Source organism: Taeniopygia guttata, chromosome 1A, assembly GCF_048771995.1.
Source record: "Taeniopygia guttata chromosome 1A, bTaeGut7.mat, whole genome shotgun sequence".
Classification (NCBI taxonomy): domain Eukaryota; kingdom Metazoa; phylum Chordata; class Aves; order Passeriformes; family Estrildidae; genus Taeniopygia; species Taeniopygia guttata.
In genome coordinates, this window is record NC_133025.1 from 45,483,837 (window position 1) to 45,500,566 (window position 16,730).

Consider the following 16,730-nt stretch of genomic DNA (forward strand, 5'->3'; position numbering starts at 1 on the left):
ACTGAAAAGAAAAGTCTCATGCACAAAAGCAAAGAAAGCAAAATGTTATTTTCAGCTGTATATTGTTGAACATTTTTCTATGGTTTTTATTTGCCAAATAAAAGCCACATTTCAGTTCATGACCAATTGAACTGATACAAAATTATAAAGAGCTACATATCACTTGAATAAAGCAGAAGAATTCAACTTGGACAAATGTGATAATTAAATTATCTACATATATGCCCTCAGAAGAGGCATTGTACATATTGTGTTATCAGAGCTGAGAGACACTACCTAATTAAAACTTGATAGTAAAACATTCTGCCTGCTTCAAAATGTAAATTAATAAATTCAATTGAGTTAGAGAAGACAAAAATATTTTTAACCTCCAAAGAGTAAATTAAAACTTGCTTAACTGCCCTCTAAATTTATCTACTTTGACAATTTATTACTAGTTATATAAAATAAATCAGCTTAAAATGGAGTAGAGAGGAGATTATTGATTTTAAGGTAGTTTGTCCTCATATCACTAAAGCAACATACTGTTTTGAAGCAATATTTTTAAAATATTCTCCAAGAAACTTGCAATAATTTTGTGCTGTTGCCTGTATTTTCAGTTCCAAGCATAAACAATTGCTTATGGAGTACAGAAAGTTTATGTGTTAGTACTCATTGCGATAAGCAGGTAATCTGCTAAAAAAATATCTGCATGCAAATTACCATTCTGTAATTAGAGCTTCAAATTTTATATCCAAGGGTTAAATAACACATCTAGTGCTGAAGAAAAAGACCAGAATCCTTGTAGCCATTTCAGATGCTTCATAATATGTTAGCAACTAAAAGACATTCTATGACTGAATGGTTCTAGAAAAAGAAAGAACAAAAATAAGAACCAAGTAAAGACATACAAAATGTAAGGTAAAAAGAGTAGACCAATATTATGCAAATACAGTATTTAAAAAGAAGTCTCTAACATTCATAAATAATATTTTTTGACAAGTAGTTACTCTTATGGTCCAAAGGACCTTGCTCGGAAATAAGGAAAGCATTCCATGATTCCAGCTTTTAAACTTTTTAAAATTTCCTTCATTATTTGTTACATGTTATTTCATGGGCATGATCCTGACCTTTTGTAGCCTTTCTCTGAATCTCTTCTCTTCCACGTGCAGCCAGAACTCAGGCTGTTGTGGCTGCAAACTGAACTGTGCCTTCACTGCCCTACATCTCATCAGTATTTGCAGACTGCGCTACATCATTTAGCTGCTAAAGATGTGTGCCACTGCAAAATGTACAATATATCTTGAGGTCTATTCATTAGAGGGCAGATTAGCAAATACATTATAGAGACAGTTATTGTAGCTTGGCAGTCTGATAGTGAAAAAGTACAGGAAGTATCAAGAGAATGAATGGCTATCATGAATAGTATATAGGCTCTTGTGAAGCCACTATTAAACCGTGGGTAAATTCAGGACATTTATTGTACAGTTGTGAAATCCTATTTTGCCAAGTAAGTTTTAAACCTCCTAAAGTCCATGCAAGTACTGCACAAGCAAAAATAACTCACATACTGATTTAACAGACCTTTCCAAATGACACTCAACTCCTTTTTTTATCAAAGTGTTTTGATGCTGAACTTGAAAAAGGAGACTTCCTAAATCACTGAGCCATTTCTTTGTCTCATAATCCCAAAGTAAAGTAAGTGAACAAGACATTTGTTATTAAATGCTTTTTGCTATTCTCTCAGTTATGAAATGAGAATTTAAGTTTAAATTAAAGAAAGCAGGAACAATGGGAGATTCTGGAAACACCTATCTATATGCTGAATATACTCAAAAGTAGTCAACTAGAGAAAATACAATACAAAAATAAGGCTTTAATAACAAAATAATTAAATAGAGGAAAAAAGAGCAAAAGAATATATGCAAGACAGTAAAGAATGACCTCAGGTTGGTCTTTATGCATTAAATCAGGAAGCTTCCTGAGAAGTTCCACCAAGAAGTTAATAATGCTGAAAAAAATAAAGGAAGTTTGATTGCAAGTTACTCAGTGTGAATCAAAATCAAGTCTACTGACTTCCCATTGAAAGTCACATTTACTTACGTAAACATCAAAAACCAGTAATGTAATATGGTTGCCTACTTTGAAAAAGCTTTTTTCCAATTTATGGTTGCAATTGGCTTAAATCAGAAAGATTTTGTGTGCACTTCTTTCCTTTTAAAGAAAGTACAGTAAGAGTAGCAAGGGGAAACTCTGAAATTCATACACTAGTATCAAATTAATTGAGGGGTAAAATCAAATGCAGAACTTGAAAAATATTTGGTTTGCAGGCTATTTCGGAACTGAATTGAACTTCTGCAAGTCCGTCAGATGTCACAGAGAAGCCTGTGTTTTATTTGGACAATTGGGAGAAGTTTGCAAATATGTTAAAATTTAGGTGTTTACATCATATGAATGCATCCTGGACTCTTTTTCTTCATATTTCAGAAGAATTGTTGAATAGTTTTAAAGAAATGTGGGTGGGTTTTGTGGCAATTACAATTTGATGCACAGGCAAATTCTACAACACACTGAATCCTTAAAAGTTTCAGAAGTGTTCATATTTTTTTGTAAATTTTACACAATACATATTCTGTATATATAATAGGAATATATTTTCTTCATATTTAATAAGACATTTACATTTATCCCTGATGTTATTCACATTTTTTGCTGAAAAAACCAAACACTGCATAGTGACCTGTATGCAGCTGTTATTTATTAACCATTTTTTCATAGATAAGGATCTGTTATCAGTGATGCAATTTTATGATGGAAGTTGCCACAATAAATGTTTTAGCTATCCAGATCTGTTTTACAGAAATAAACTCTAAGTAGTTTGACTGTTAACAGCACACCTTTTTATTTTATAATCAATTCACAAATCTTGATCTCATACTATTTTAATTCAGTTCATAATTCATATAATTTTAAATCTTCATCAATGAAATTAAACACTTCTTTTTTTGCAATGTCACCATATTTTGTGATTTAAAACATACACCATGCCTGTCAACTAAGACTCCTACATTGAACAGTGATAGAATTCTTCGTACATAATTGTTATGCTGTAACTGTTCTCTGTGTGGAAAACTGCCAGTCTACAATCCACCACCCCCATAACATAACACAATTGTCATTTAACTGTTTGTCTCTTTACTGTTTGTTCCAATTTTATGTAATAGGAACAGCAGGGGGCATTCAGAGCTTTAGATGCTGGATATAGTTGTATATGATGCAACTTAACTGCATTTTCAAAGCGTAGAATGCAGTTCTATCAATTTACAATATACCATATAAAATCCATTATTTAATCCAATATTCATCATGAACTTGTAATTTATTTCTTTGTTCAGTCATCCATTTCTTTCCCATAACTTTTTGGAAGCATTTCTTTCATATAGCATTTCAGATGGATGAAAATATAAATGCATTATAGATCAGTTGCAATAACTTTTAAATCATGAACAAAATAATTTTCTTAAAATGCAAACAATTACATCTTAATATACTTTAAAAAAAACACATCAACAACAAAAACAGAGGGAAAGAGATCTGACTTGAGTGCACTATTTCTTACAGTGAAAAAGTGTAATGAAAAACAGTTGTCCTTATATCCAGCTCTCAGAAGAAAAAGGAGAGAATAGTCCAGGATTTCTTACAAGCCATAGCTTCAGCTCCAGAGAAGTTAGAAGAGCTTTGAGGAGTCACCTGCCTTACAGAGCCTATCTGCAAATAAGCAAAAGCCTCAGAATCCTACAGGCTCATGGGAATGCACAAAAGATGTTAGGGTGAGGATGCCTCTCAGGCGTTATTTGAGGATACATGGGTGGAGGTGGCTCTGTAACATGACATTCCCTCTTTCTGGGATAGAGAGGCTACTCTCCTGCAGAGTGCTAATTTGCAGAGGGAAGTAAGTGCCACCAAAGTAGGCAACATACTAAACCTGGCCATTGTCTAGAGTGGAACACCAAGGAATTTACAAGGTCAGAAAACCTCTATATACACGAGTTTAACTTCAAAGTTGAATACGATCAAGATGTCCTTAAAGGACTTCAGACGCAACATTTCTTGTGAGGATTGCTCACATGTTTTTGGGTTAAATGCATAAACAGGAGGACATCTGAGGACCTTTTTTGAGTCAGTGGAGTATAGAAGCATCAGCTGTATCCCTGCTTATTTGCTCCAGTGATCAAACCAGATACAGAGCACCTAATCAAGTTTGACAATATTCTAGAAGTCTGGAGGTATATGTGGGATTGGGGAGAAGTAGGTTTGAATTTACATTTCTTTCTGAAATACCTTTTTCACCTTTGCCCTCCCTGAAGTTCCTACACAGTTTCCAGTATTCTGTCTGTAGAATACATGTAATGTCTTCAAGCAAATGAGTGACACACAATTCAATAGTTGCTTTTCATTTCATAAATAAAACTGAAAAAAATCTCTCCTTGACAAAAGGTAATCCTACAGTTCAACTGGTTTCATCCTACATAAAACAGCTGATGAGAATGAGAAAGTTGGAGAATTATGTTAATCTAAAAATCACAGAATGACAAATCTTGAGTTCTTTTTTTTTCTTGCATGTGTACTACGGGATTTCATGGAAGACTGTCACATGGACATATTTTATTACTTTACTTTTCTATATTTCCTGCACTAATGCTTGATAATCATATCTTAGTTATTGTATGGATTCCAATGGCTAGGTGTATAACCTCAGATATCAAACAGATTACTCAAAACATGGCATCTCACAATGGTTAAGTGTTTGTAATCTAGGTCTCGCATTTATCTTCTCACAGTTTGCCTTCTGGCCACACTAATGTAGGCACTGAGAGAACAATTAATTTGTTAGATTGCACTTTGCCATTTGAGGTGCTGTGGGGTGCCAGGTGGTACCATACTTGAATTTCACCACTCACTCCACACAGACCTGGAAATTCTGAGCACCCTCTGTCACACTCACAAGCCCATGCAGGGGTTGCAGGACCCTCAGAAGGTCCTGCATTTCTGCATTTGATCACTTCAATCCTCCTTTGAGTCACCTGAATAGTCCTGCTGGCTCCTGTGATTACACAGCCCAGACCTCTGTGGAACCAAAAGGTGCACAGACAGGCAACATAGGCATTATAGCTTGATTTGAATTAGGAGCTGACTCCCGCCTTCACATTCCAAGCCTCTGACTAACCTAGCAAATGCAATTGCTTAATGGTTACTATCTGCATTTCACAGCCTACTTCCAGTTCTTAAGCAGCTCAGCCTAGATGGTGTCAAATTTTAATCAGCTTCTTTCGATTCCTAAATACTAATCCTATGAATGGACCACATAAGAATATACAGAATAAAAACAGAAGGTGTACCATATGTTTGACAGCAGAAGACAACATGCTTATACTGCCCTTACACACTGTAATAATCAATTTTTATCTTGGTCTTTTTATGTGTGCTTTCTGCTACACGTGCATTCCCCTGCAGTCCATCTGGTTTGTCATTTACCTCTGCATATCTGATTATTTACAGTACTCTTAAAATATACCAAAGACATTAATTTTATCTCAAAGATTTTCAGGAACATAATATCTAATAGAGTAAAAAACCAGTTTGTGCACATTTACAACCATACAGAAAAGATGCAAAGTTGGAGAATGTCTTCATGCAATTTTTCCAAAACAAACAGAAGGTTTTCCCATACTTTTAAAAACTGATATTCTTTAAGTCAGTGCCTATTCAGAAGAAATGTATCTGGTATGCTTATAATGGAAGATTTTATCAATCTTGGAGAAGAAATTACTGAAACAATTGAAAATAGGCTTTTAAAAACTCGTCTATAAATTGGTCAGATCCAAAGAATGTGCTTTTTTCCTGATGATGTGCATAAATATTTTTTATCACTTCACCTGTTCATTCACTCTGGAGTGTGATGGTCCATGATGGATGAGAATCTTCACAATATCTACATCTCCTCTCCAAGCAGCCAAGTGAATGGGAAAGTAACCTTTATTATCTGCTACATTGGTTGATGCTTCATACTGAAGTAATTTGAGAACTATATCCCTGGAAAACAGGAGGTAAATCTAAAAATCAACAGGAAGCTAATTTTATTAAGTTTTTACATGAACATACATATGACTAATATTTTTATCCTGGAAAATAAAAATAAAACAAACTTGTATTTCAAGCAAAACAGCTACAAAAAGTGAAGACCAATAATTTCTGAAAATGAAATAGATAGTGAAACATCAAAAAATCTATTAATTGTAATGATTCTGACTAATTACGAATACCATCAACAATATTATCATCACCTGGCCATAGAATCTTTTTTAGAATTTGCCTGTACAGTACATGTGCACATCCCTCAAGGCATTGAAGTACTCATGTCCCTAACACTGCTGAATTCTAGAAACAGGATGATAAGAGGACAGTTTGATGGACACCATTCTTACCATAAGGCTTAAGTAATAATCTTTTTTCTTTAAGACATTATCTCAAAGATAGTTAGGAAACAATTTAATGATGATCTAGGTGGATATCTGAAACAATTTCTATGTATAACTTCTATGAAATAACTGCTATTTTCACTTCCCACATTCAGCAGCCTTGTAGCAGTGAGGGGAAAAGTGACTTATTACCACTTTAATTATCTTTATATGCCTTTTGGTGTGGCTTATCATACATTAAGTGAAAGATTAGCATAAATTGGTATATTGCATCCCTGATTTTAAGCAGTCTCCTATATTTAACTTCAAAAGCTGATATAAAAATCAGCTGTGTGGCATGATAACATTACCAAGTATGTCAGAAAGTAAATAAATTCTGTCTTACTGCTGCATTTGTAGTCTCATAGTTAGACACAGTCAGGCCTCATTAATTACTAAGATAAGAGAATCTAGGATCCAGTGTGAACAGCTTTACACATGCTTTTTACAAATATGGAAACACCAACTTACCGATTTGGCTCAAAAACATTAGTGAGGGTAGGGAGCTCAACATAGTCATATGTTATGACAAAAATAATTGCTACAAACTGACTTCAATTAAGACAGAAGATAAAGCTAAGGCAATTATTCTTCCAACCTTGATGGAACCTTTTTAATTGCATATTGAAAGAAACATATGATGAGTTAGGAGGGAATATATCCAGGTCAAAAGAAACTCCCAGTTGACTTCAAAAGATACTGGAGTCATCACGTCTAAGCTTTGAGGAAAATTTAAGCTGGATTTTGATTACTCCTGACAAGGTCAAATGCCATGAGAACAGCCAAAAAAGAGCAGGTCCACTACAGAAAGATTTCTGTTACAGAAAAAGTTACAGGAAAGTGTCTCCTGAGGGAAACTTTTTAGTACACATAAGGTTTGAAAGACTTCCCATTAAATAATAGTCTTGCAGGAAATCATCCAATGAGAGCTAGACATACACAACATTTCCTTTGAAAGGAACATTAAACAAAGGAAGCATAAACTGAACTAAGTGGAAGAAGATAAGAAGAAAAGCCCTGCACAGATGAAATCCATAGATTAAAACATACAGGAAATTTTGGGAAGAATTTATTGCAAGATGCAAGCCAGAAAATAGAACAGGCATCTCCTTCATCCTTCAAGCATGCGCCCTGACCCATCACACTTATCTAGAGCGAGTCTTTTTAGGTGCTTTGGCAGAACTTTTTCATTTTGTACAAATATATTTCAGAGAGGAGATGATCAAAAGTCCTTAGCCCAGTAACATTACTGGTCTAAGTGAAATTACTTAGGGAGACTGAGATTCCAGTGCCTGCCCCAGATATTATTTAATTACCTATATAAAGCAGAATAGTTTCCCAAGGAAAGAAAATTATCCCAGAATAACCAAGAAGAAGGGAATTCATCACATTCAATGATCAAGCAAGGATTTGATCAATGGTGTCCAAGCATCCCAGCCACAGACTCTTATGTTCTTACAGAACTCTGAAACCTCTCAGGTTCAGCCTAGTGTAAAGTGGGAAAAATTAAAATCCCAGAAGTTTTTAAAGGACAGGAACTTCTAAGTGAGAAGGTCCTTGTGTAAAACAATTGCATGTCATTTTGAATCTCAAGTTTGAAAACTCAAATAGAGTGCAAAGTAATTTATTGGTTATTTATGGTGACTAACAAAATTAGGACCACCAGGTGTCTGTCCAATTTGCTTACTGGCCATGCTACCATTGCAACAGGATCAGTATAATGGCTTGGGTAACAGGTCCTGAAACCCTCATGATTTATCACAAAATACCTCACAATGTATTTTAACTAACTTTAATATAACAAGGCATAATTGTGATGTCAGTTACTGCTACTTATTCTGTGAGTAAGAGGTCTTAGCAGCTAACACTGGACTTTTCAAAGGCTGTAGTTATATCTGCTGCTGTACATAGTCCACATTTTTAAGTCCTCACTGACCTTGGAATAAATTCTGGCAATACTATGTCCAAAATCATCATTTGGCTTTTGCATGTTTTGGGATTTGATATTGCTAGGATTCACTTGAAACCTCTGTTTCTGTGTTTATACAGCAATATTTTTAACTTTCTGTATAACTATTACTGTATTGCTAGTATTAAATATACTAATCCCAGTTTTCATCTATTTAAAATCAGCAATCTTTGCAATCAATGCTTGGGGTTTGGTCAGTAAAAAATTAGCAATAGCACAAGAAACAATCCATAAATCACAAATAAAAATGCTGAGTTCAACAGGCCATATTAAGAACTTAGACCTAATTTTAGAGAAGCAAAAATATGAATGATTCTGTACCCTCCTACATAGCTGAAACTTAGGCAAATGCACAATAGTTTGTTCAGGAGTTTACTTTATGTATTTATTTAGAAAGAATATCCCATATTTATCAACAGATTGATCCATCCTAAAGAAAACAGGCACCTTTCTAGAATACAATTGAAGACACAGCCTAAAGTTCTAATTTTTCCATAGAAGGATAAAAATAGTGCAATGAGTAAACTGATAATTATATATCCATGTGTTATTTTATGAACAGTCCAAAAAATTGCATGCATTAAAATTCATGCAAATCATTCTTAATTTCCACCGGGTTTGGATCAATTCCTTGTCTCACAAATAGGAGTTGACCAAAGCTTTATGTCAAAACTTTCTTTGTGAAAATACCCTTTTTTCCCCTGCTTTCAAGTGTATAATTACTAAATGTTCTTTCCACATTACTTTTGCTTTGCTAACAATTAATCTCTACTGTTGTTTTGCAAAACTGCTTCCTGAAATGTTCACACTCTACACATATGTACATACATACAGAAAAATAATAGAATATTTTCTGCTGCGATGTCCCAGCAATGAAAAAGCACTAGAGTCAAGACTAGCAGTAACAATGCTAAATTTCCCCAAAAACTGAGGAAGAATTTGGAAGAAGCAGTATAGAATCAATTGCTTTTAAACTACAATTCCCATTTGTCATTACTGCTTATTGATACTGATGACAGTATCAAAACATATTAATATAATCAATTGGAAAGAAGGCTCTTTTAATAAGTCAGTGTTTGCCAATTTTTCATACAAATCTCAGAAGTACACTATATTTTCCTTGCATTGCACAGTTAAATATCATTCCACATAAAAACTAAATGTGAGGCACTTACTTGTGTCCATTTAAAGCTGCATGATGTAAAGCAGTATAACCTGAACTGTCAGTGCAGTTTATGTTTGGTCCTCGCCAGATGCTGCAAATAAAACAAAATCGTGATGTTAATTTTTTGGCTTGGCAAATACAGAAATTTGTCAGAAATTTGATCTGCAAATAATCTAAAGATCTCTGCAACAAGTGTGATTAAGCTTTAAGAGATGAATTACCTTGAAAGAAACTTAAAATAGTAAGTGTCATCTTGATATCGATATAATTTATAAAAATAATTTTACACATCCATCTATCTGAGAGCCATGAACTTTATGTAGGGCAGACTCAGACTAATGACAGAATAGTGTTTTCAATTAGATCTCTCTGTTCTGCCTCTATTACCCTGGTAATTACACTGAGGTTATAATCTGATTTTGTACTACTTTTCCACAAGTATGCATTGTCTTTAGGTCAGTTAGTCTAGAATCAAACAAACATCAGATCAGTGAGAACCAATCATATTGTTTAAAGGGGCGAGAAACTTATTCTTTTTATTTAACTTGATATTTTAGCTCCCATTTTAGCCGATTATGTTTTTAAAGTAACTTACATATACTTTTAAAAATAAGTTAAATGACATTGTTATCTTCACACATTTTACAGACAGACTCATTGCATGTCCTGTTTAACTCGTCACATGCTCTATTATAGACTTTTAAAAAAACAAATGACATATTTTGTTTCAAAGTGGAAAACATGGCTGCTAATCCACCAAAACCAACACCAAAATCAAGCCCTGGAAACAGGTGTATTGAGAAGCAGCAGGCTTTTTTATCGAACTGACCACATTTGAAATTGATTGTATCCTTTACAGAAGCAATTTACTTTTCTGTAACAGTTTTCATCATTAGTATTAAAACTTTCTGAACATAAAATTGTGAGTCCTGAATTACAGTCTATATTAAATAGTTTCTAATATAGTGCTAAACAGTCACTGGCAAGCCATATTTCCTTTTACATCATACATTAGAATTAAGTGCTGCTGTTTAAAGAAAATAACTTGAAGCTAATAAGTATAAAGAATTTTTCATACTGACATTTTTCATTGTCTACATCAGTAAAATTATATGTTCTGCTTAACATATGATTAAGAACTATTTACTATTGAATCTGTATTTTATTACCTATAAAATGGAATATATAAATGTGTGTGTGTATATATATATATATATATATATATATATATATATATCCACACTAGGGAATACAATGAAAGAGACCAGTCTACATCTGTGTGTATTTGAATGATTCATTAGCTCATAAACTTAAGCAGTTGTTTTCTCACAAGTAATACTGTGTGCATACAGAATTATTTGTATGAAACATTGTGTTCTGCACTGAGCATAATTCTACATAATGCTGGGTACCTCACCTCTCCTTGCAAATTAATTTCTTGGAAGAACAGGACTGAATTATTTTCTTGGGTGCAAGGAAGCAAACAAAAGTAGGTTTTTAAACAATCTGCTCAGACATCTACGGATGTTCTTTTCTACAGAAGTCATTCTAATCTTTTCAATTAAAGGAAATTATTTTAACTTTATGGTATAGTAAAAATTGAGTCCATGAACTGACCACTCCTCTGCAATAGACAGATGTTATTTATATGGCAAAGATAATCCTTCCTTTTTATTAGAAGGAAATAAGTACTTATGTATTGATAAGGTACAGCCTCTTATACTTCTGTGCAGCATTTATCAATTATTGTTTATTTATTGAACTATATTTTCATCCTTTGATATATATCAGCTTATAGGAGAATGAAGAAAACAAGTGGTATGGAAAGTAAGATTTTAAATCTTACAAAACAAAAATACACTACCAATCAGAACATAATTTACTTGGTTATGATAGCTTCCTTGCTTTGACTTAGAGTTGTTAGGATTTGTCTGTCAGTTTTGTTCAAAATGCAAGGACTCATGAATTCATATACTGTTCATGATGCACTAGGCATCAAGAATTTAAAAATAAAGAAGAAAAACAAAACTAAAAACTAAAAAATTCCTTCCAAAACTCCCTAAAATAATCCTCATTCATTCTTCCCTAATTTTCTTCTTTAATCCATTCACTAATTAAAACATTGTTCTATTTCCTGACTCTGGTCTTAGGAAATATTTTTCAACGGAAACTATACTGATTTAAAAAAAAAAAAGCCTCTGAGACCTTATTAGAGTATATAAATGCACCTATGCAAAACTCCCATGACACAGAGGTTGGGCAGCTGAGAGTCGAAGGACAAAAGACAATACGTAAATGCTGATGACTCTGAGAGATAAGACAGGATGGACAGACTAATCACTGTCAGCTCCCAAAGGTACACAAAGAGATGCTTAAAATCACAGCATGGTTATCAAACTACAGAACACAGCAAACACGAGCAGGACTCGGCTGCAGGCAGCTCTCTTCCCTTGGGCCCATGCTGAAATCCTCTCCAAGGAGATCTTGCATTGCAACAGGTCCAGTACATACACGGGACATTTATGCTTTGATAATTGAGAATCAAATTCAAATGAGACTCTCTGAATACAAATTCTTACATCCTAAAACTCCCAGCTTCAGCTAAAGCTTTTCTCTTGCAATTAAAATACAGCAGGACAGAATTCCAGTCATATATAAGCTAAATAAAAAGCAGCTGACATCAAACAAAAGTTTAGTATGAACTGAGGAAAAGCCTTAAGATCCCTTTTTTAGTATCATAAACATATATGCTATGTGAAGAATCATTAAATATATTGATTTACCTGTGTATTAAAACACTTCTGAAAGCAACACCAAGGCGGATCTGGCAGAAAAGAGGGTATACCATTCACCCTTCAGAAAATAATATTTGTTGAAAGAAAATTAGCAGCTCTTCAGGATACTGTTAATATTGAATGTTCTCAAAAACATATTTCTTCTAGTGATGCAGTCAACCAAATTTCTTAATGTGGCATGCATTAGTAGGGAATATTAGGAATCTGTTTTCCCAAGTACATCAGTAAATTAAAACTTTCCCATTATGTAATGCATTTTTAAAAAGTAATTGAACCTACCTTTTGTGCAAAAAAAAAAATTAGTTTTCATTCAATGGTGAATTAAAACATGATGATCAATTAGTTTCTTCCATCACATCTTGCCAAAGGCACAAAGAAACAGAAGTCTGTTATACTATTTACATTATTGCTAAAAGCAAAAAGATCTCCTTCTTGAGCCTATTCTCACCGTGGACAAAGAATGTTGACCTTATGAACTGATGTCAAATATTAATTGAAAATACTCTTTACTTGGCAAGAAAATTACTGTTTCTTTTTTTTAATGAGCTAAAGTAGTTACATATAAAGAGTAGAATTTCAACATAAACATGAAAGTGACAAATAAAAGATGGTTAGTTGATTGATTTCTTATTTAATTATGCTTTTTAGAAAGAAATAATTGTGAAGTGGCTGCTGTTACACACCAGAACATATGAACAGAAAAGCAAGGAAATAAATGCTTTTTCCAGCTAATCCTCACACAGATACTCTCCACCAACAGTACAAGAACTATGCTTGCAATGTATGCCTAGTTTTTCAATCACATTTCTTCTCTATATACGCAGTATATCATTCCATTATACTATCTCATGACTATGCAATAATATTTCTGGTCCTTATATGGTAGCTTTGCTAAGGTGAAAGGAAAATATTCTTGGCAAACAGCAACAAGAATTTTTAAGAGCCTTAGAAAGCTGCCTGATGACATGACATTCTAAACTTCATCCTCCTTCCACTGATGTCAGTGGCAAACATCAAGCAATTCAGATTTACACAGACTCTTACTGTTCCTGTGTTCCACAGGATAAACACACATTAGAGGAATTTGTCTTCTCCTGAGCCAAAGTCTTCCAAGTTTTCCATGCTTTTTGTTAATCTGACACATTTACTGAAGTTTTTTAAGCACACAGCCCGGCTCTTTATTAGTGCTCTGCCTACATTCATATACGTATTCACTTGTGTACACTCAGTTTATACAAAGCGCACAACTTCAAAAATTCAAAATTTTACACAATTATATGTATCATCATTCAAACATATAATAATAGTGCTACTTATTGCAAGCAGCAGAAAAATGCTCCCATTCTCTTTTTTATGCATGAATACACCAAATTGACAACTCTTGCTCCAACCTATAAAAATTAATAATGTTACTTACTAAATATAGAAGTGTATCATTTCAGTAAATGTGATTTTTTTTCTTTCTATGGATTCCTCTTTTTTATAATCCAGTGTTATGCCAAATATACTATCCTATAAAAATATATATTCATTTTTCATGTATGGTTTTATCTATTATGAACACATCTCCACTGAATTTGATGTAGATCTTCAAACTACTTCAAAGAAGGTAAATTTAAATATTTGTCTTCAAAAGCAGTGGAGATAAAACCCTGTTAGAAAGTCATATTTTAAAACCTAATAAATAACTGTAGATGGAAAAAATGAAAAATGTATTTTAAGACTAATTTCAAGCAGGTGAAGCTATAGGTATTAAATTGGAAAAAAAAAAAAAAGATAGTTCAACAAAGACTATCTTTAATTTTCTTTCCAGTATCAAAAAAGCCTGTTGCAAGAAGCAACTGAGTCAAAAATCTCAAATTAAAATAATAATTATTTTAATAATAATTATTAAAATTGTTCATTATTTTAATTAATTTTTAATTAAAATTATTATTTTAATTTTAAAATGGAATGGCAAACATTATCAATTCATCTTATGCTAAAAGTTTATTGTATGCATAATTCTGATTTCGTGCTTTTGTTGTATCAGTGCAACAAGTGACTGAAGATGAGTTGAGACTTTCAATTTTGAAAAAGTTTCACGTTTCAATTTTGAATGTGCTAATTTCATTCTGATTTCTGCTCTTTAGTTGCCCAAATATAAATAATAAAACAAAATTAATGATCAACTACTTATGGGATTAAGGATGTTACTCAAGTTCAGGTTCCAAAGTAATTTATTCCATTTGTTTTAACCTAGAGCTGTTTACACTCTTGGCCTTAGTGTAAGTCTGCAAAACTGGAGGATTCAACCAAACCATGATCTTATTTCCACACTGACTTTCCTCAATTCACGATTTCTATTTGATATATCAAGTGCAATACATATTATGAGTTTGATTTTTAGCATACAACCTTTAGCCATTACTACACTTATAGCTAGCTACAATGTGGGTTAGAATAATATCTTTTTCCAAATAGGCAAACAGGAGGATCAATGCTTAAAGTGATAATACAAGCATGAAAGTAAAAAGTGCAATTTAAGAAAACATGTAGAAGTATGGGACCATGTCCAAAAACATAACACTCAAAAACCAGTATCTTACCAGCTATTGTTTTTCAAGTTATTTGAAGAACCATTGCTAAATGAACACTGATAGATTTAACACATTACAGCTACCCAGACTACAATTTGGAATAGGGTGGCAGCATTTAGAAGTATGTAAATAGTCTAATGTGCAATAGATAGCCTCATACTTGCTCACTACCATTCTTACTATTACTAACTGTATTTTTGGTTGAAGAATTATGAGACTCATACCATCATTAGTCCAACCTGCCATCCATTACTTCTCCAGTGAAAAGGACGACAAAAAGGTTGATTATAAATGACTTAAAGTCAGTGCGTTGCTGAGGAGAGGCAGAAAGTCAGACACACATATCAAAGTGCCACAGCACATACGATACACGGAGCATCATCATACAAAAACAGAAGGCTCCAACCCACACAGAGCAACACCACACCTCATCAGAAGGCTTCAGGCATCTACCCGTACAGAGGAACATCACATCACTTCAAGAGACTGCAAGCAGCTGGCCTTGTTTTTCAGCCCAACCTTTTACACCCCTCATTGTTCATGCATCGCACCTGTGTGCCCTCTGTTCCCTCTGGTGATTGGTCAGTGCACCTGGGCACTCCATGTCTCACTATCTTCAATGCTGCTCACCTGCCCTGCACAGCTGTAGCCCACTGGGGATGAGGCTCAGTACATCTCCGTGCCTCATCACTTTCAATTACTTTCATTACTCCGTGCCTCATACTTTCAATACTGCTCACCTGCTTTTCACGGCTGTAGCCCATTAGGGATGAGGCTTGGCCACAGCCCCACTCCCAATTACCACAAACTGTGTGTATACCTACATCAAAGTCCTGAATATCCAGAACAGACTTAGTCATGATGAGTCTACAGAGAGACAATACAGCCTTATCCCTTGAATAACCTCAGCATAAAAGAATTGCAGTTGAAAGGACAAGGTTTTACAAAAGTGCCTTTTGATAGAGCTAGGACTTAAGAAACAACCTTAAAGAAACTCCTGAGATGAGAAATTATAGAACCTGTAAATGAGAACATTACAATTGTGAAGTACCCAAAGAACAGGCTGGAATAGTACTGGGATGATTGGAAACTATATAAATTCTTAGTCACATGTTAGGTTAGGTGATAAACAGCTCCTGTTTATCCACAAAGGAGCACAAAGGGACAACAGAAAATTGAAGAATCAAGCAATGCCCCAGCCCCGCTACTCTGGAGCTCATCATAGATCATCATCAGTTCATTAAAAGTCCATCCATGTAAGTCCAGCCAAGCACAGCAGCACCATGGCAGGCAAAGACACAACTTGCTGGGGTCCCTCTCAACACTGTGCTGTGAGAGCCTCCATTCCACTGCCTAGGGGTGACACATATCATCATGTGGATAACAGTGCTGGATAACACTTGAAGCTGACAGACATCACTGTCTAGGGCTACGGGACATTTGGATTGACTAGGATTTCCGATGGGATATTTATGGGAGGAACTAAAGGCAGGGAAAGGGATGGATTTAGGTGATTTGGGGAGGAACAAGTTTGAGAAGATAGAGGGATAAGGAAACAAAAAGGGTTGATCGCTTGTGTATAGTTGGTTCTGCAGCACAATAGACTGGTCACTTTCTGCATTCAATTTAATTAAATTCTGATTCTATTTCACTGGGCAAGTGCCTCTATCCTGTGTGCATGTATGAAGACCAAACTACCTGCACCTGAGCCAGATGATGAGTTAG

At 34.2% G+C, this 16,730-nt stretch overlaps 1 protein-coding gene across 9 annotated transcripts in view; it reads right to left on the reverse strand.

Annotated features, from left to right (window-relative positions):
• ANKS1B (ankyrin repeat and sterile alpha motif domain containing 1B) overlaps positions 1 to 16,730 on the reverse strand; it is a 404,826-nt gene that overhangs the window by 349,136 nt on the left and 38,960 nt on the right. For all 9 annotated transcript variants that reach the window (XM_030262159.4, XM_072923255.1, XM_072923243.1 and 6 more), the window contains exons 2-3: positions 9,642 to 9,722; positions 5,916 to 6,072 (exon numbers count right to left, since the gene is read on the reverse strand). In XM_030262159.4, coding sequence (XP_030118019.4) covers positions 5,916 to 6,072; positions 9,642 to 9,722 — 238 coding nt within the window. The remainder of the gene's footprint in view (positions 1 to 5,915; positions 6,073 to 9,641; positions 9,723 to 16,730) is intronic.